A 21,671-nucleotide genomic window follows, 5' to 3' on the forward strand; every position below is an offset into this window, starting at 1 on the left:
CATCTGTTAAAGTAGCAAGCAGTGTAAAATGTTTATAGTTCTGAGAGTATGTGGACTGTCTTCACAAGTAGCTAAGTATTCAGGATACTAGAAAATTACCATGATCAAGTGTAAGAACTCTAATTTCACTTTAGGCATTTCTGTCTTGATGAGTCTGTAGCATATTGCAATTCACTAATGCTGTTTCAAGAAGGGTCAAGAAGAACTGACTACAATTGCGTTTAGTTAGATTTATTCTGTGCTTCTATGGCAGTGAAGAAGGATTTACATGATTCACTGCACTCGCATCAATCAGCAAATGGTGTTGTTGAGTGTTATGACAAACCAAAAAAGAAATGATAAGGATAGTTAGTAGCTTAAGCAGAGTTTTTAAGACCACCTGAATGTAAGGCTAAAACTGTATATGGACTAATATCACCATCAAGTGGCAGAACTGTGTACATCCAGGACAAACACAAAGAAGGAAAAAGTAACAATGGAATGACTGAAAGCAGACAGGTGATGTTTTTGAACCAAGTTATGCAACAAATCATATTCACCCATTTAAGGGATTTACACATCTTTTCTGTAGCTGGTCACCTGCAGTGTTTCTGGTTCATAAGGGACTGAGAGACATAAACAGAAAGTGTAATTTACCGGGTAGGTTAACTGAATCAAAATGTATTTAAAAAACATCTGCTTTATATTAGTTAGGCTACTTTAGTTTGGCCATTTCCATATATTTATTGTTGTTGTATTCATGCTTTTATTTTGAACATCACCTTGGCGGAGACGACTCATACAGCTCAAAATCTCTGAAAGAGTATGAGCTGTGTTAAAATCACTAATGCATATCAATGTCTATAGAGCAAAATCCCTATTTGACTGATGCTGATAACGGCACGTTGCAGGTGCCCATTGGGCATCACAGTGATGGAGGGGCAGAGGAGAGGGAGGCCGGGCGAAACCATTCATCTGACCAATACATCTACAAAGATTATTGCGCATTAGAAAGCCTCTGGATTCAGATTTCAAAGAGGATTTGGGGCGTGTTGTTGAATTAGAGGATAAGATTATGAATCGGGGTAATTTAGACTTGTATTAGCCTCTGAATCACATCGCAAATCGCGGTGATTCCCCCCACGTCCCTGAGAATAAACAGCCTAACAGCGCGCTGGGATGCAGGGATGGTTTCTGTGACGCTGCAATGGGGAAGATGCCGAAATGAAAACCAAAATGATCCGATTTGATGTCAGGTTTGTTTAGTGGTTCGATAACGGCTCTTCTTTATGTTTTTGGTCATGATTGTCCTGCGGAGGCTCGTGCAGTTGCTGGTGCTGCTGATCCAGAGCGGATGGTGGGGGGTCGCAGCGAGCCCCACGGATGAGGGAGCATTCCGGACCGGCCACGGGGAACACGGAGATCCGGGACATCAGGAGCCTCACAAAGACTCTTACAGCACCTTCACCTCTGAGTTTCTGGAGTCCAGATATCTGTCTGATGACGGTAATGATCTAGCTCAATTTACCAAAGATTCACACATTGTGTATTTTGTTACATGCAGCACAGACCAGAGGCAAACAATTACACAAATCTAAAGTTTATTCGTAAGATTTAGGGAAGATGATTTATTTAGTCTCCAATAAAAACTGTCTGGTCTGCACAAGGCCTTTCAGCACCCAGGCCAGTTTCCTAGTGGTAGCTGCCCAGCCTCTCTATCCCCCCCTCTCTCTCTCTCTCCCACACACAAACACACAAACACACACACACACACTACAGATGGTCTCCCCCAGTTTGCCCTTTGACTGTCTTGAAAATAGCCAGTTTTTTTCTGGAACCAACAGTTGCTGACTTTGTATTTTGCAGGTTATCCTTTTCCAACTGCCCCACCAGTAGACCCCTTTGCCAAGATCAAAGTCAGCGACTGTGGAGTAACCAAAGGCTGCGTAAGGTAAAGAGGATGATGTTTGTCGCTAGCTTTGTCCTTCTGAAAACATAACTGCTGCTGTATTCCCTAGGGATTCTTAATCTTTTAGACTTTGGGCTAAAATTGGAAGCTCTCTGCTGTTTAGTCCTTAAAACCTGAATGAAATAATTGACTAATGCTCTACCTGTGCTCTTCCATTGCTGTAAATTTCTGAACATTGTGAACTGAATGTTATGTCTGTTTTAATAGTTTCATATTTTCCAATTAGTGATCAAATTACTGCTTGCGTTTGTCCAGATATGGCAAGCCAGGGTGTGATGCAGAGACGTGTGATTACTTTCTGAGTTATCGTCGTATTGGTACTGATGTGGAGTATGAAATGAGTGCAGACACAGACGGGTGGGTGGCCGTGGGTTTCTCCTCTGACAAGAAAATGGTGAGCATTTTGCACAATATCATTCTCATTAAGCTAATCTTATGTATTATTTGGGACAACACAGAAGAAGCTTGTAGTCTGTACAAAAAATAGTTAAATTAACTAATGCATGCTTTAAAATCATGTTTTATTTAAATTATACACTTCTAAACATGAATTTAGAAAAAGACAAAAACAGAATCACCTATGGATGGTGGTGAGGTGGTTGCCACTACTACTCTATGATAGTAGTTCAGCTCTGCTACTGGATATGCCATTTAATCATAGACACAGAATTTATAAATCATGTTTGAAGGCAGCAGGGCTCCCGTGATACATGTGAAGGCCTAAAGAATCATTAGAATAGAAAAAAATGTCTTTAACTTCTTTAATGTTTATTTACACTGTACTTCCTCTCAATTTTGTTTAGTGTTTTCACCTCTTTTAAAGCAACTGGTTTACGAGTAAAGTAATGTGAGAATACTGTTCGGCTGACCTGCTTTCAATATATGTATACACTTAGGACAGTACCAGTGATGAGGCATCACAAGTATAAACTAATATAATTTATTATTTAGTTTTTTCATACAGTGGGATCCAGAAGTCTGAGGCCACATCAAAATATGTGATATTTTCAAGAAACCTGGAAATAATGTGACAATTAGTAGTTTTAGAAACACAAGGAGCTATGGAGACATGGCAAGGTTATGTGCAATTTTTATGTCGAAAAACAAATGTTGTTACAGTTTATTAGCTGACCTGATGAGCTACAATATATCAGCACTTTAGAACGTTTGGCAAATGTTGCTTGCTACCGTAATAATAATAATAATAAGCAGGAACAAAGAATAAAATCTCGTCATAACTTTTTCTTATTTCTTTAGGGAGGAGACGATGTCATGGGCTGCGTCCATGATGACAACGGTCGTGTCCGCATTCATCACTTTTACAATGTCGGTCAGTGGGCCAAGGAAATCAAGAGGAATCCAGCCAGAGATGAAGAAGGCGTTTTCGAGAACAATCGGGTGACCTGCCGTTTCAAACGCCCCCTATACGTCCCCAGGGAGGAAACGCTTGTTGACCTACACCTGTCGTGGTATTACCTGTTTGCATGGGGACCTGCCATACAAGGTGAGCAATCAAGCACGTACATAAACTCATTTTTTCTACCCTTAATGCCACCTTACATCACTGTCTTACCCTTTTTAAAACAGGTTCTATCACAAGGCACGACATTGACAGTCCCCCAGTCAGCGACCACATGATCAGTATCTATAAGTACGAGGACATCTTCATGCCTTCCACAGCCTACCAGACCTTCAACTCTCCCCTCTGCTTACTGCTCATAGTAGCCCTCACCTTTTACTTACTAATGGGAACACCATAATGAGGCACAGCAGAGAAGAAGGGAAGAGACGATGAAGCAGCAATAAAAAGTTGCCATTTCTGTCAGATGCCACATTAAAATCTGCACTTTTCACACAGAGTTATTAGAAGAGGTACATTCTCTGGAAACACAGAAGATCTTGACACATTATTAAACCTATAATGTAGAAGCATCAGTGTAGGAGCAAAAGGCCTGATAAAAAAAGTAGAGTTATAGTATAAGTGGGCAAATTATTTTCAGTATTTATGACAGCTTCCAAGTATTTAGAAAATATAAGAAGCACACAAGTCTTCAAAAATTCTGCATGCACTGGGAAATCTGGTACTGATTTCAAAAACTAACCCTTCACTGATGATGAGAAGACAGTGCCTCATGTTGAACTTGGCTAAAACACAAATGTTTTCTGAGGACAAATGAAACTAAACAGCTTGCAGCTGTTTGCAGACCCTTCCTCTCCCTTTACTTGTGTTTATAAGGTCATTCTTTTTAGAAACTAAAGGTTATCTGATGGATTGTACTATCAAGTCTAGTTTCAGGTTGTATGTTGTAACATTTTAGGAACTGCCTACATTATGCATTTACGGTGTGAAAGATTTTCATTGAGGTTTTTTAACTTTTGTCATGTTACTTATCAATATTTTCACTTAAATTTGTTTTCACCTCATTTCTCAACCACAGGGACAGTTGTCTGTCATTACTGTGGCATTAACAGACAGAAAAATACAGAAAGAGACTGCTAGATCACTCACTATTGCCCACATGAGCAATACAACAGAGAAAATTATCAAACTGATGTAGAAAATTTTATTTAGACATGGACTAGTTGTCACCTGGGTTGTAAATGTAGCCTTTTGATCCGTATTATAGACTGAATATATGGAAATGCCTCCCGCTGAAGGACTCATCCGTAGCTGAGTTTATTATTAATAAACCTTTTTTAAAAATAAATACAATGGTGTGTTTAGAAAATACAGATTCTACTTTGGAGGAGCACACAGCTCTCAGTCTCAAGCCACTGGGCAATTAAAGCTGTAAAACGCTGTAGCCGACGTTAAGGTCATGTCACTGAGGTCATGTTTCTGGCATTTTCTGAATAATTTCAATTTAAGAACTATCTACAGTATAACAATTGGTCTAACTATCAAATAGTAGCCTCAACTATAAGCTTTTAACCATATTACACCAAAACAGTTCTTATCTGTAAAAGCACAAGCAAAATTTATCTCATTATTTGAAAGATACAAGTTATTAGTCAGCCTATTTAAAAGCTGTATGTGATTATATCCTCTTTCCCATTGTTACGATGGCAAATGTGCTGTCCTTTGCTGACCCCCACAGTATATTTATTAATATTTTATTTAATTAATATATTAATATGGGGCTTCTGCACATATTGGCTTTAAAGTTATAGAGAGACATCACCTAGTGTCACACCTAATAAACCAAAAACATTCAGTACTTATTTCAACATTTAAAACAAAACACAAACTATAAGATGTAACACGTAATAACACAAAATAGCCAATAAATACGAAGAAAACAAACTTTAAAAATAAAAACAGGAAGTGTGTGGGTTTTTTTTTCACTACATTACCCATGGTGGCACTGGCCACGTCGATAGTGCTACGTCTAATGTTTTCCTCCCTCACGCGGCACATCCCCGGGTGGAGCTAGGCGGAATCGGGGAACATGGCAGACGAGGAGGACTCGGCAGAGCCGGCAGCTGTCTCTGCGCCGGAGAGCCCTCACACTGGGCTGCCTCACTCAGTCTCCTTCCCCGAGAGCGTTCAGCCGGCCGTCGGGATGGTGAGCCAGCTGCTAACCCACCCCTCCTCCCTCAAGTTTGACAAAAACATCAAACAGGCCTTCTACAACACGGGGGCTATGATCTTTGTGGCTATCTGCTGCGGGGCATCTGTGCTGGTCTACTTCATCCTGGAGGCCTTCCTCCGCCCGCTGCTCTGGGCAGTGCTCTGCGGGACCTTTCTCCACCCATTCAAGTACTCCCTGGCCCGGCTCGGCCGCTCATGGCTCAGCAGCCTGCAGGAAAGCGGGACGCCCATAGTGGTGGGGACCCTGCTGGTTCCGGTGCGGTGTTTGAACTATGGGGTGGAGGCGATGGGCAGGCTGGTGCTGGAGAGGCTCACGGTACTGCTGGTGATCGGAGCCGGGACGCCTCTAGTTTATTTCCTCTACCTTTTCTGGAGTGTCATCGGCATGCAGGTGATCCTCGGGCACGTCTGTGGGATAATCGGGGCCGCCCTGGACTGTTTTCACGCCGTGTGGGTGAGTGAGTGACCGGTGGCAACCGGTTACAGCCCCCCACTACCCCAAAGGTCATGTCAGGGTGTGGGAGAGGTCAGTTCTGGTATCTGGGTGACCCTACACAGGCTGCTGCTCAGAATCAATGTCACTATATTAATAAGAATATTTCTCCCAAAAATTATATTCTGTCTATAAGGAGAATGGATGCAAAAAACAAACAAACAAACAAAAACAAAAAAACAGCAACAAATTGATAACGTGTAAAGCGGCACTGTTTATTGTTCTGCTGTCTTTAAACCTGTTCAACAAAAACGTAAATACTAAAATGAAACAGCTGATCAGTGATCAGTCCAAAAATAAAACTTTTTATTTATTAAATATGCCCAGTACTTCTGGCATGTTCAATGTGAAGATCTGCTGGTTTTCATATATGTTTTGGTTTGTTTGGAATTGTTAACAATTGCTAATTTTTTAGTTTAGAATCACTCCTGTACATGAGATATATTTGTAAAGAGATGACACCATCTGGTCATTCTGCTTCATTAAAAAATTATATCTAATAAACAATAAAAGGTTTGCAGACTGATTTACAGCCGATAGTATTACCTTGAATATCTCAAATAGCGGCTAATTTGGTTAACCTCAATGTGGAAGGTTTTTTCTCTGAACATATGCCTAAATTTGAATGTCAGCTGATCTAATTTCCCACAGTTCTAGTGTCTGATCGATCAATACCTTATTATTCCCAAACAGCTCTAGGGGCCTAAGACCAGCCTCACTTTGATTAGACACAGATTGCATTAAATTTTCCACCTTAGACAGCCTGTCCTTTCTTTAAATGCAGAGGTAGACTGACACAGGGGCCTTGTCTATAAATAGGAAGGAGCACACTATATTAAATTACATTGAATGATGTTTTTGTGTTAACTGGAACCAGCCAAAGACCTTTGTGACCAGCTGATTTCAGACTGGAGAATCATGTTTCATGCTTTTACTAACAAACAGCTGCAGATACTTCAGGCTGTAGGTTGATAGTAAAGCCCAGAAAGTGCATTGTGATTACATTCAGGTTAAGATCAGAAGAATTTGTTTTTGTGACATGAATGAATTTGTGAAGAGGCTGACATTGTTTTTAGAATCTTTCATTGACCTAGTAAAATTGGAACACAAAGTGACTGATGAATTAGCACAGCATTGTTGCTCAGCCTTACTAGGAGCATCGAGCGAATGGATTTCAGCATTTTCCCCTTATCTGATTGTAGCCCATACCAATCGCTTTCTGTTTCTGTTTCTCTTTCGTTTTATCTCAGGTGTGCACTGTGGTGTTTGGCTACTTGTTGGCAGTTTGTTTTAAGTGGAGTCCCCAAACTGAGTGCTACCTGAGGGCTCTAGCTCTTCCTGTCTGGGCCATCCTGCTCTTCTTTATTGGTAAGTGCATAAAGAAGGAGACCGGGGGTGGCTATAGCTCAGTTGGTAAAGGCAGTCGTCCACGGACCACAGGGTCAGTGTTTCGATCCCCGGCTCTGGCTATATGTCGAAGTGTCTCTGGGCAAGACACTGAAGCCTTAACAGCCCATTCCCCTCCCCAGCTTTATAGTGCCGGCCCAAGCCTGGTAGAAATTGGGGAGGGTTGCGTCAGGAAGGGCATCCAGCGTAAAAATTGTCCCAAATCAACATGCGGACGATGCTCCTCTGTGGCGACCCTGAACTCACGGGATAAGCCGAAAGGACAAAAAAGGAGAGGACAAGGAGACCCAGCAGAGTGGGCTCAGACATGTTGGTTATCATTTCATACTTTCATGAACACTACTTTGTTGCATTTGGGTTTCTCTAATTTTATATATGTAACAAGTAGCCCAAAGGGAGCTTTAGAGAATAAAGCAAAACATTTTTTTTTTGCCAGAAGGTGGAGCAGTTACAGGTCTATGATTCAATTAAACCATGAACAAACAGCAGCAGATACTGCAGGCTGTAGGTTGATAGTAAATCCCAGAAAATGCTTTGTGATTACATTTGGGTTAAATCAGAAGAATTTGTTTTTGTGACATTAATTAATTTGTGAAGAGGCTGACATTGTTTTTAGAACATGCAGACTTACACAGTAAGATGGGGAAGTATTTTTAGGGTGCTGAAAAAAGACAGACACCTCTAAGTGTGAAACTGTAAAAGTGACTGATAGCTGTTGAGACGTTCTGCTCAAGAGAAAAGTAAGAAAGATTGTTTTCTGCAAACGGTAGAAATTGTGTCTTTATAGTAATGTTAAAGCACAAAAATGATTTAACCCATACTTAATATTATGCCATTGCAAAACATTTCGAAATAAACTTTGGCTGCACACATCGAGAAAAAGTAGTGTGCCAAAGGTCAGGATTTATGACCAGAAAATAACTAATAATAATAAATAAACACAATAGCATGCATCAAGAAGATACTGTATAAAGCTGTCGCTCTTATTTCTGTTTATAGCATCTCTGACTGGCTCATGGAGAGTGCCCATATCTGTGGTTGTGGTTATACTCCTTGTCGTGGGCTCTCAAGAGAAACCACCAGTCCCTGGCAGAGGTAATGATTTATGGACATACACCCATGTTCACCACAGTAAGAGGTTTTTTAAACAAGTTTAGAAAAAAAAAATTTCACGTTAGGTTAAACTTGATGAAGTACCTTAGGCTCTCATCCAATCATTCTTTTGATGCTGCAGTGGGAAAGTACACTCGATACAATGACAACATTTATAATTTGTTATCATTAACAGCCATATTAAGTTATGTGGCCACAGTTTTTCTTGTGCACCTTTACCTACAACACAAATGTCCTTAGGTGCACAGTTTCTCTCTGAAATAGTGCACTTATGGTCATAAATATCAGACTATATGGGAAACGCACACACATGCAATGTTGCACAGTTTGTTGTTTAAATCCTCTGCTTCTGTTAATGTCCCTTTCGGTCTCTCTTCATATCTCCAGGAGAGCTTTCTGGGCAGGTGTTATCATTCGCTGCTAATACATTTTACATGGCAATATCCTGTAGTAACTTTCACTTGACAACTGAGCCCTGTGACAACTCTGTCAGAGGTAAGCTTACATTTTGACCCATGTAATTCAGTGTAATACTTTTCAGAGGTTTTTATGGCACAAGTCAGAGGCTGCAGATGATGTAAGTGTCACTGTTTATACAAGAAGAAACAGCTAGAAGGTTGCAGGTTCGTGGCCTTTCTATGGCTTTTCATGTTCTAGCATGCTCCACGCTTGTGTGGGTTTCCTCCGGGTAATCCGGTTTCTTCCCACAGTTCAAAAACATGCATGTTAGCTTAAGTGGTGAATCTAAATATTCCCATAAGTGTGAATGTGAGTGCGAATGGTTGTCTGTCTGTGTATGTCTCTCTCTGTTGGCCCTGAGACAGACTGGTAATCTGTCCACGCTGTACCCTGCCTCTTCAAGCCGATAGCCGTTGATCTTTGATTGAGACTCGGTACAGTAAACCAGCATTCATCCTCATTACTTCGTATTCAATTACTTCTGATATGCTTCCTCTTTCCCCTCACTCTCATCTTCCTCAAGATGGTGTGCAGCCTGTGGGCCCACTTCCCACCACCCCTGGGTTCCCTCGGGGCTCACGTTCATTACCTGCTGGCCTCTTCCAGAAAGAGAGAACCTCCCACAGAGCAAGTGATATATATTTTATTCTGTTGGTCTGGGCTATAGTGCTGGTTCAGGTCTGGCTCAACCTCTGGATCCTCCAACTGCTGCCAATTCCTGTGGCTGGTAACACCTTTGCACAAATTTACTGTATAAATGCACACATCCATTCATATGCTGCTTCTTTTACTAAGCTTCATGTTGCATTAACACATCAGTGTGGGTACTGAAGAAGCTGGTGGTCCATTTTGGCATGAAGAGCTTTGCACAGAAAACTCTCAGCTCATGGTGGATGGTGCTGGAGAAGTTTGGACGTGATCGAGAGGAGGCCCTGCTGCCTGGACCAATCAAAGGCTTGGCTCACTTCCTGCTGCGTGTAGATACTAAGGTAACACCTACTGCTGGTGTAGCTCCTGTTCTTATTAAGTTCACACATCCTCATTCATACACATTTTCTGTTAAGCTGGTACACCCTTCTGCACTTGCCCATTTCTTTCACCAATAATTACTGAAACTAAGACAGACAGGATATATTCAAGTTATTTCTTAAGGATTCTAGAAAATGTTTGTGCTAAACTCCTACTTACAAAAAACAAAATAAAAAAAACTAATCAAAATCTACTTATGTAAAATTAGATTAAAAATAAACTAGCTATTAGTTAGTTGTTTTTTTTTTTGTTTTTTTTTTGTTTTTTGCTGTTTGATGAACTTTGAACTCCAGCAATGCCTATTTTTGCTTATATCCTTATTTGGTATTAAATTCGAAACCAAAATGAAAGCCCCACTAATTATTACATTTAAATTGGATTAAAACACACAATGTTAAATGTATGACTTACAGTATATAGACAAACCCACACAATTATCATAAGACACTACGTTTCCCACACTGCACTCATTATGTTTTTTTTCTAGCAGCAGCAGGTTGCCGTTTTCACAGAAGAACCTCTAATAAACATACACTGGCTGGTGAACACATTGAAGCATTTAGCAGTGAAAATAAATATTTTCCATAGGAGTTGGTAGAAACCATAAAACATGGCTAGAAAGAGTGTTTGAATTATTTACTGGACCAGTAAATATACTGGTCCAGTAAATAATAGTATATTAATAAGAACAATATACTGTTGTGCTTAGTGTCCAAAATCAACCTTTTGCCAATATCACCTACTGTTTGTCATTGGTAACGTCCCAGAAAATGTCCATAGTTTTTGGCAATACCATACACCCCTTTTTAAAGGTATAGTCTATGATTCTAATTACATTACCAATTTTGTCATGTTTCTTTAATTGTCCCTCCAGAGTTTATGCTCAGAAAATATTAAAAGAATATGGATCACACACTCTTGCTTGTGCAGACCAGGGAGACATAGGCAGCAGAAAGCGGTTTCTGGAGTTGTTGTTAGTGTCCAGATTAGACCAACAGTGAGGGGAAAGTGCTCGGTTTCTGTGCAACAAGTCACAAACAGTTACTTTGTTAACCACAGACATGCAGCTAACTTGCTACTTTGCAAATGGCTGTAGTGGTTGTGACACTAGCTGCAGCTGCTCTAGAACAGTTGTAGTCAGGCAAACTCTGTCACTTCTTGTTGCTATTTGGCCACAACTAGCCTTCCGTTTTTGGTATTTGGTTGTGTTTTATGTTTATGTAGTCACATTACATTTTGTCTGAAAATGGTAATAGTGATAGTGTAATTGGATTGTTCTAGCTAATAACTACTATCGTTTCTGTGGTTACATGCTCTCCTGAATTGTTAGAGATGTAATCTTAAGTGACGAGAGTGGATTAGTTTATGTGCTGAAACAATGAATAACCATAGACTGTAATGTCAAAAATTGCTTGAATCATGTACTGTATCTTTAAAGAAATAAAGATTAAAAAACAAAATTTTCTGAAATCAGCAACTCTAGGCCAAATTGGAAAAATACTGAAGTAGATGTGACAGGTGTAGTCTTGACATTTCTTAGGTTGTTTATAGTAACAATAATCACATTGTTGCTGACATCTTTTACACATAAAGATGTCTTTGTCTTGAAGGTTTTGGGATGTGGTTAATCAGACTGAATTTGCATCCCACTGTTTAGCCAGTCAACGCACCCTATAATAAAACCCTGCCTGCCACTTTCTGATCCCTCACTGCTGTACCCAAAAAGAAGTTGTGTTCTTGTTGCACGGGTACATGTGATGACCGCTGCAAAGATCTTTCCAATAATAATCCTTCCTTCCAATGTCTCTTTGTCTCCTCCCCAAGCTCTGGCATTGGCTTAACAAGCAGGTAATGATTTGGAGGTGCAGAATGCTGACAGAAAGAGAGACTGACAGAGTGTGTGTGTGTGTGTGTGTGTGTGTGTGTGTGTGTGTGAGAATAGGATAAACGAATAATCTGGATATTTGTGTGAGCCTGTGTGGAATGCAAAGGCGATGAGAACACATTTTTAGTAGCTTGGACTGGCACTTTACCCATCCACTGTCATCACCCTTTCATCCTGTCTTTATGTCTGTACTCGTTGCTTTCCTGCTTTCTTTTATTTTTAATTTATTTCCCAGGAAGCTACGTTCAGGGAAGTGGGACTCTTTGGTCCCCCAGCCCGGCCCGTACCTTCCCTGCTGTAATGTAACTGCCTGGTTTGGCTTGAGAGTGTCTGAGCTGCATGGAAATATGTCGTATGATATGATGTAGACACAGCAGGGCAGAGCTGGAATAAAGGACAGTAATTTTCATTAGGCATTTGATAGAAATGCTGCCCATGACCGGACAGAAAGAACAGGATGTAGGGCTGTAGGGAAAGAAGCTGGGCATGAACAAATAAATGGAAACACCACACAACTTGTTAAACTGAATTGCTAAATTAAATGGACCACCATTTGGGTTTAGAAGAACTTATTTCTCTATCTCGCACTTACCACTTCATTAGGTACGCATACGCATACACAATCCAATCCAATCCCATCATGACAGCACCTCTGTTATAAATTCTGCTTTTACAGCCTTTGAAGTTGAAACCGTCAAAAATACTACGTGTTTATTATTAAAGTCTTTGGTGGTTGGTGGAGTTAGTTAGCTAGTGGTGGCGCTAATGTTTCGGCCCCCTCATTAATTTTAAATAAGGTGGCCAAATGATTAAAATCACCTTGTAATATGACTCCACTCACCACTTTGAACTTAATAATTTTAGGTTGGAACCTAAAAACTGAGAAACTATAATCTTGAAAAGGTAGAATTTATGGCAAAGCTGCTGTATTGGATTACATTAGACTTTACATGTATACCTAATGAAGTAGCCAGTAACTGTATCTGTAGTACAACATATAACATTTTCCTTTATTGTTTTAGGCACAAAGGATATGTTTTTAAAATTTAATTTTAGTGGATATTTTACTTTTCTTAGCATCATTAAATCCTATCTATATATCAAAACTATCAGATATTAAGCCACCTATTAGCTATTGTCTGTGAAGCCAAGTCCTATTAGTTTCATAACTTTTTTTGGGAATGATTTTTCCACCTAAGGTTGATTTGTTGACATAGGCCTCTGTTAAGAACAATGGACATATGACAGACTAATATGAAACAACATAAGACTTCCACGTTACACCCGAATAAAATGTTTGCTAAAAATTGCAGTGCACAGCCGTGTTGTGACATTACCAAATCACATTTCAGTGAACATTTAAAATAGAGACCTTGTGTGGAGATTTACATGTGACATTTTCCTGCTTGTACAACTCAGAACATGCCAATGATGGCAAGTGATCCTGGTCAGAGCAGCAGTAAAAGCTGGCACAACTTATAACACTACCATCAACATGTTTCACATCCATGTTTTACTTACCTTGCTCAGGGTGCATTTGTCTGTCTACCACTCCTGGTGACTGTTCTCAATTTGTACATGCTCTGCCGTACAGTGGACAGGAGTCCAAACTCTTCTTTAAATTATGCAGGAGCTTCAAAATCCAAGCGTGATTGTTATTCTGTTGATGGAATCCCTTTAATTTCCCCTTCAAATTAATTGACAATCCTAGTGGCTCATTTAAATTTTGTGTAGGAAAATATAACTTTCCAATTAAATGTTTTTTTTTTTCTAGGTTGTTGAATTTGGTTCCTCTCATCTAGATTTGCATATATTTTGTTTTAATGTTAGTCCACAGGCACTAATAAAAAAATTAAATAAATAAAACTGCCTTGACGATGGGCTTTATAACAGATATTAAATTTTTAGTTTAATATAGAGAACATGCTATGGGTGTTTCCATCTTTTTGTTAACCAGTATTTTTGAATTTTTATGACCAATAGTTTATCTGAAATTATTTATTAAAACTTCTTGGCTGTACTGACTGCCACATCATCTCACCATTCACATAATGACAAACCATTAGTACACAGCCTTATGACAACAGGGTGGCCACTAACAGAGCCTTTTCCAGTAACTTTAACAATATAACTTAAATATTTAACATGTGGTTTTTGTGACATTAACACACACATATGTGCAAATCGCAGCTGTTACTAGTTGGCTGGTGATGCACTTTTTGAGCATTGAGAAACCTGAGTTAAGGATTGTAGCACCTTGCAACAGAATAAACCTTTACCTTGCAGTTTTTCCAAAGTAAGACATTGATATGCAGAAAAGTCATACATACAGCAGCACAAAGGCTAAGTTTTCCACTTGCACATTTCAGGGCTAAAGTGCAAAGGTGTGTGTACTGTATGTGTACTGATATCCTGCCTGTTGGTTCAATAAATCAGCCATGTTATGGTCCTTGGGGGCCTAATAAGGCAGCTTTTAAATTCAAAAGAAAGACACAGGTTTCTCCATGTGTCTGATCACTCTGTTTTAACCGCTTCACAACGACACTGACTTTGATTCTACTCTTGTACATCCCTTTTTTCCCCTCCTTTGTTATGTGTCTTTGTCTTTATCTTTGTGTTTGTCATTTTCTGCCTGTATGTAGATGATCGTATGGTTGGAGCGATCTCTGGATAAAATCATCAGCATCTTCATTATCTTCCTCCTAGTCACTGGGACCTTGCTCATGGCTCTGCTCCTCACAGCTATGGTACAGGTTCTGTTACTTTACTGCATTTTGTTGATGCTAACATAGTTCTGGGTAACAAATCAACTTTGATTTTTGTAGGTTCATAATGAAAGTGTCCACATCATTGAGGTGACCAGTAATCTCATAAATGAGACTGTGTCTAACCATCCAGAATGGGCCAAGTATGCAAGTTTACTCTCTTCTTGTTTATTTCTTTTTTGAAATTTCTCCTCGGCTGATGAATTAACCTACTTACATTGTCCCCATCTAGCTGGCTTCCAGAAGCTCGTGTTATCCAGAAGGCCTTGAACTCAGCTGCAACTAATGTTTATCAGCATGGCAGAGAATGGATAACACAGAAGGTGAAAGTAACACACCTCTGTCATTTCTCTAAAATGAAATATGAGAGCTATGAAAGCAATTGTGAGTATTTTCATAATCAGATATGCAACAAATCTTTTTTTTTCTTTGTGTGCAGCTTCATAAGATGCTAGGGGACAAGGTGAACCAAACAGCTGTAATTGAAAAACAGGTTTTGGAGCTTTGGGACCGACTGTACCACTCCTGGTTTGTTAAGGTAGCATTGAATGTTGAAGGTCAGGCCAGTCCACTTAATGTCTCGATGTTGGGGATGGATGTTTACAGTGACTTAAAATACTAAAGGAAATAACTATTCTGTGCACATTTCAGAACATGACAAATTCTGGACGCCAGCGTGGCCAGAAGATGATGGTCCAGAGACAGAACAGCTGGTTAGTGGACATCCTGGACTGGAAGGACATTGCTTCATTTCTACAGGAAAATATTGAAACTCTACTGTCTGTAAGTATGCTTGTGTTTTTACAGTATTTGATGTTTGAAGGAAATTTGAGGATTTGCATATATTTTGTTTTAATGTTAGTCCACAGGCACTAATAAAAAAAATAAAAAATAAAACTGCCTTGACGATGGGCCTGCTTTGACAACTGCGTATCATAAATCACTGACATATTTATGATGTGTTTCAGAGGGATCGAGTTTTCCTTTGAATGACATGTTTAATGTTGTTTTGTAGATCCTGGAGTCCCTGTGGGTGGTAATGAGCAGAAATGTCAGTCTTCTCATCTCTACAACGACCACTCTCCTCACCGTCTTGTTCCACAGCGGCACGGCTCTGCTCAACTTTGTCCTAAGTCTGGTATGAAATATTGACCGATGTAAATCATCTAGCACAAATTAATAAGACTTGGGTTTGTTCACTAGTGAGAATCACATTGCTCAGGTTTTTGAAGTTCACTTTTGTTGCATCTTTATTATGTTCTAAAGCAGAACCCTAGCAGAAAGAAAAGTTTCAAAAAACAAATGTGTAGTGGGGATGGACCTCACCGACCCCAACGTACACTGGCGTATTTACGTAATCGATTACGTAGATGTGTCACCCTACCTCTACATTTTTAAAATATTTTTCCTTTTGTTTGTAATTGGTGCACTTCTAGATGAGGTCTCTTGTTTCAGAATGTGCTCCTCAATGGCATAAATACCGGTAGAATAATCTAATTTGGTCGCAGCGACAATGAAATGTGAATTACTTATATTTGTGCGGATTATTGTGTGTATGCAGGTCATCTTTCTGACCACTCTCTTCTACCTGCTAAGCTCCAGTGGAGAATATTATAAACCTGTGAAATGGGTGATCAGCTTGACTCCTCTCTCCCAACCTGGACCTTCCTCCAATATCATAGGCCAGTCTGTGGAAGAGGCCATCAGGTGATCATGTGCAAAATCACTACAGACTCTAAACCCTATATTAAGATTATATTTGACCTTGTCTGTGTGTGTTTGTTTGCAAGAGGAGTGTTTGATGCCTCTCTGAAGATGGCTGGCTTCTATGGCCTCTACACTTGGCTCACTCACACCATCTTTGGCATTAACATTGTCTTCATCCCTTCTGGTGAGTCAGCATGTTCACGTCCGATCATGCTGTCCTCATACCTGCACCTGCCAAAACACATTTAGTACTTTCACAGTCTTTGATTCCTTTTCTTCTGGCCTGTAGCTCTGGCTGCAATCCTGGGTGCTGTGCCATTTCTGGGGACCTACTGGGCAGCAGTGCCAGCAATGTGCGACCTGTGGTTGGTACAGGGAGAGGGCGTCAAAGCAGTGTTGCTGCTGATCTGCCATCTGCTACCGACATATTTTGTAGATACGGCCATCTACTCGGATATCTCTGGGTATGTATGTGTGACACTGTTACCAGCTTCTGTGTGTGTGCTGTGTGAGCTTCCTCTTGTAGTGTTGTAACATTTGGTTAACAAATTGCAAGAAAGTCTGTAACAGTAAATGTAATGGATGCAGGCCTGGTTGATGCCCTAAAAAGGCTTTCATATGAAACAATGTGTTTGCTCAAGTCAATAAACAGTGTGTCCACTTGTTTTAGCCAGTTTCATAAACTCTCAGCTGCTGGAGATGAAATGAAAACAACACCAGACCGCAGGCAGATAATACCCCCTCTGAGCTCTTGATGAAACCCAGCTTTGTGCTAAACTTTTTTTACTGTAGTGCATGCGTCCTTGGTCAGTTAGACTTAGAATAACCACAAAAACACATTTTGTAAAATTGCTGAATTTAACCACAAATGTTTAATCACACGGGTAGCTTTATGTTTAAGACACACTTTCAGTGCATTCATTTCATGGATATGTCAGTTTGCAGTGAAACTTGTATAGTCATTATGAACAATTGTGTTTTTTTTAAAAAATCTGTTATGGTGAAAGAACTGTCACTCGCAGTTTCATGCTTGTAATGGTGCTTTCAGCAGCACTCCAGTACTGATGCACTAGCCCCCTGCCAAAAAGTTTCATAGATGATCATCTGAGGCAACCCAGCTCTGCTGCAACAGCATTAATTGTGTATTTTGATATATTAACAATGTTTTGTGTCTTATTCTCATCTTGTTACCCTTTTATTCCCCAAAGTTTGCTTATTGTTATCAAATAATGACAAATATGTTACTAATACGTACACAGTAAGTTTGCTGTGCTTATCCTGTAAGTCACAGGCTTCAATCTAAAGCATTACCCAAACAACTAACCTAAAGATAAAATGAGGCACAAAAATGAAATTAAATCAACTCAGCATCTACATATTCATGTAGTTGGTGATTTGTCCCAGCAGTGAATCAGCTGTGGCTTAGCAAAGACTTTAATAACTTGAGTGAACTTGGGTGAAGTTCAGCAAACAAGAATTTTGGATTTTGTCCTTATTTTTTTTTTTTTTTTTTTTTCATCATAGACATAGAGTAAGCATTGATCGCTGTACAGCCAGTGTGGACAATAGAAATTATTAAATTATTATTAACTATCTTAATCAAATCAGTAACTGTAACTGTGACTTTTTCTTTTCTCTATGCTACAGTGGTGGACATCCATATCTGACAGGTCTGGCAGTGGCTGGTGGAGCATATTATCTGGGTCTGGAGGGGGCAATCATCGGGCCTATCCTTCTCTGCGTCCTGGTGGTGGCAGCCAACATTTACAGTGCCATGCTGATGAGCCCCAGCTCTGCAGTGCCAACACCAGTGCAGTCAAGCTGGCCCCTTCATCAAATGAGGTAAAGTCAACACCTGAAATACAAGATGTGACTCTCAGAAAAACGTAACCAAGCCACTTTCAACCGTCATCTTGTCTGTCGATCTCAGGCCCTTTACAGACTCCACCCCCTCTATTCTGAAGAAGACCAGTGAGTAAGAGGTGGAGGGTGCGTCTCTGTGAAGCATCATCTGGCTTCCTATTGGTATATTCCTCAGGGGCAAGTGCTCTCTCCCATAAAGCTTCTAGCTCAGGAGTCTGCGCCAAAAAGGAGGAGATGGCGACGTAATGGCCTTCTAATTCTTCAATATGTTTCTCTGAGCAATATGGCAACAGCTGCTATTATTCAAAGCCTTTAAGTTACAAATGCGAGCGAACATCCTGATCCCAAATGGGCCAGTAGCATTTATGAATATGAATGATGGAGATGTTGATGCTAATCGCGTCATTATTTTTTTTTAATTTACACAGTTCAACCACAACATTAATACCACCCAATAGTTTTTGTCTAATATTGGGGTTGACAGGGGTTAGAATGTGAAAAATATAATGCTGGCCATGATAGACAGGTGTCAGAACACTCTGCAGACTGGTCAGACTGCCAATGCTGACCCCTGTGTATCCCAACATGAACACCACCAAGAGGATGTAATATAGTGGCTGACTTGTAGATTTTCTATTCTTAGCCAATGGTTTTCAATTGTATTATTTAATCTACAAAGCTCCTGATTTCCTCCCTGCACACACCCTGACTGTCTGTTACAGTATGTGGTTGTGCAGTATTTGTACTCTCTACCTCTCCTCCTCACGTAGAGTTTGGGTAACGGGGAACTGAATCCCTCTTGCAACACAAATGTCTGACTAAAGAGAAGGAGTCGTTGACTGTAGTTTAACTTACTGTGTCCTTCAGTGACATTACAGTAGCTGTGAGTTTAACACTACATTATTGCTTTAACAAAGGTTCGATTGTGCCAGCATTTCAGTTTTCTAGTTTCTGTATGTTGAATCAGCAAATATCACTGTTTATTTTTTTTAATAGTTACAGGTATTGACAGATGACTACCATAAGTGGATCAGAGTGTGAAAGCAGAGGATTACTGAGGGATGACTTTTTGTTGTTTTTTTTATACCGATGGCACATACACATTAAGTACCAGTCAAATGTTTGGACAAAATATTCTTTTTTTTTCTCCTTCTTATAAATACTGAAGACATCAAAACTGTGACATAACACATTCAATTTTGTAATAAGAAAAATCAGAACAAAATATTTTTCTGTTTTTTTCTCTAACAATAGCTTTACACACCTTCTCTCAACTAGCTTCATTAGACATTTACCTCAACGCTTTTCCAACTGTCTTGAAAGTTTCCATATGTGCTGAGAACTTTCTCCGTCACTCTCTGGTCCAAATCATCCAAACCATCTCAACTGGGCAAGGGTCAGTTGTTTCTATTGATCTCCATCTTCAAAACATTTTGTCAGGGCACATGTGATAATTAAAAACCCTTCCTGGTGAATAGGCTATGAAGCTGGTGAAGACATTGCGAAGCTGCAAGCTAAACAATAAGTAGTTTTAAAAATCTCAATTATGAAATTTTTTGCTTTTATTACACTATTGTATATAATTATTATGTAGCTTAGATGTCTTCAGTATTTTGAGCTCACATGTGGAAATGACCTTTGAATAAGAAAATGTGTAAACATTTTACTGGTGCTGTAGATGCAACCAAACCATTTTAACACACCCAGCTCATCTTGAATCAAGTTCAGAAGTTGATATTAACAAGTTTGAGTATTTGTTTGGGCACTTTTAACTTTTTTTGGTTTAGTTGTTGTTACAACTGTGACTTACATCCCTCAGAACTGTCACGTATAATTTCTACTCACCTCTCTCGCACTCTTGCACTTGTCCACATACTTTACAGTCTGAGCACTTTTCTGAAATGAGAATATGAAGCTTTAACATGTTGTGCAGAAAAATCGTTAATGATCAGTGTGTCTCATTACATAAACGGCCACAGTGTTAGGTTAGTGATATAATCTGGGTTGGAACATGTGTGTGGCTTAGCAGAGGTTTCACTAAAAAGGCTGTAGTTCTCATTTAGTACTGTTGCTGTGTGTTATTTTTAATTACTGAATATGCACTGACCCAAATAAATATCATTTGAACTGCAGTGGCTTTCTTGGGGACCTCATTTGTAGCAACTAACGATTTCCTTTCCTTTTTAAACAATGATCAAATGTTCAGTTTAAACTTGTTTTGGAAAAAGTAAAAATGCTTATTTCTGTTTCTCAGAAGTGACTTATTGTGCAACTAACCATCTACAATCCCCAAAGACAATGCATTTATAATGATACAAGATGAGTTTTTTTTTTCCAAAATAAAAATAAAACGATGTAAAATACTTGTTATGCAATGGAGATTTGAATGTTTATTCAGTGACATTAAGAACAAAACTCCAAGCCAACATCTTAATTGCTGCTATACTGCCATTGTGCTTCAATAAAAGTATTAAACCTGTGCATTCAATTCTCATTACAAAGAAAAATATTTGTCTGTGGCTGAGAGGCAACTCTGCTTCTGCAGGGAATTTTTGAACTCTCTTCTGATCATTGTACAAGTACTGTTAAAAGAAAGGAAAATGATCCTATGTATGTTACACATGCTGAATGTCCCTTTCTCTAGGGAGAATTATGTTGAAGTGTGAGAATATATAGCAGGGTACAAACTGAAAAGCCATTCAAAATCCACCGTGGATACTTTAAGGATCACTAAGAGTCATTCTGTACTGTGGAGGGTTTACAGACTGTGTGTAGAGGAAGCAGCTGGGAATAAACTAAAAACCATTCAGGTATAAAGTACTTCTTTAGGAAAATCTCTATTTGATCTATATAGTAATGAATGTAGGACATTTTAATATCGTCCTGTAGAATCTATACTAAGGAGATGAGTTGTGAAGCTTCTTGGTTGACATAAATATAGGAAACCGAAATAAAACATACAGTACATGAGGGTTTTGCAGCTTGCAGAGAGTCCTGATGAAGAGAAAATGTAATTCTCCTACCTGAGAGCTGATGCTTTCCAAAGTTTTCCAACTGACTTCACAAATTTAATCTGTTAAACAAAAATAAACCAAAGATTTAGTTGTTTGAAAGTGAGAGGACTGGTTCAGTTCACAGAGGAAATGGATTTTTATTAACCCCAATTGTAGCTCTTAGATTAATTACAAGAGCCTGATCCCACAATGTCATAACCTCAAAAACGCACACTATAAAGTAGCAAAAAATATAAAGTTAATTTCACAAACAAGAATCAATAAAACAAATAAATTAGATGGACACACACTTCAAAGGAAAAAAAATAACTCTGTTCCTCTGAACATGCTTCAATATTCTGTCTTTTCGTGAAGTTTCCCTTTGGGCAGAAGACTGATTAAGTTTTGATCCATTTC

General features: G+C 39.3%; 2 protein-coding genes across 3 annotated transcripts; both read left to right on the top strand.

Moving 5' to 3' along the window:
• The first annotated feature begins 940 nt into the window (after positions 1-940).
• Positions 941-3,768, top strand: LOC137129948 (DOMON domain-containing protein FRRS1L). The gene is made up of 5 exons (XM_067509427.1): positions 941-1,485; positions 1,846-1,930; positions 2,204-2,342; positions 3,206-3,452; positions 3,536-3,768. The coding sequence occupies exons 1-5, from the start codon at positions 1,269-1,271 to the stop codon at positions 3,706-3,708; spliced, it is 861 nt and encodes a 286-aa protein (XP_067365528.1). The 5' UTR covers positions 941-1,268; the 3' UTR covers positions 3,709-3,768.
• Positions 3,769-3,910: 142 nt separating this feature from the next.
• Positions 3,911-20,475, top strand: tmem245 (transmembrane protein 245). 2 transcript variants are annotated; one of them, XM_067509419.1, is made up of 18 exons: positions 3,911-5,994; positions 7,284-7,401; positions 8,440-8,535; positions 8,941-9,048; positions 9,536-9,739; positions 9,832-10,001; positions 11,866-11,889; positions 14,569-14,673; positions 14,752-14,834; positions 14,924-15,014; positions 15,131-15,229; positions 15,343-15,474; positions 15,707-15,829; positions 16,253-16,398; positions 16,482-16,582; positions 16,688-16,862; positions 18,046-18,240; positions 18,329-20,475. In XM_067509419.1, exons 1-18 carry the CDS (start codon positions 5,398-5,400, stop codon positions 18,375-18,377), a joined length of 2,616 nt encoding a protein of 871 aa, XP_067365520.1. In that variant the 5' UTR covers positions 3,911-5,397; the 3' UTR covers positions 18,378-20,475. The 2 variants fall into 2 exon arrangements, with proteins under 2 accessions (XP_067365520.1, XP_067365521.1); XM_067509420.1 differs by lacking the exon at positions 11,866-11,889.
• The last annotated feature ends 1,196 nt before the right edge of the window (positions 20,476-21,671 follow it).

Source organism: Channa argus, chromosome 7 (assembly GCF_033026475.1).
Source record: "Channa argus isolate prfri chromosome 7, Channa argus male v1.0, whole genome shotgun sequence".
In the NCBI taxonomy this organism is placed as follows: Eukaryota; Metazoa; Chordata; class Actinopteri; order Anabantiformes; family Channidae; genus Channa; species Channa argus.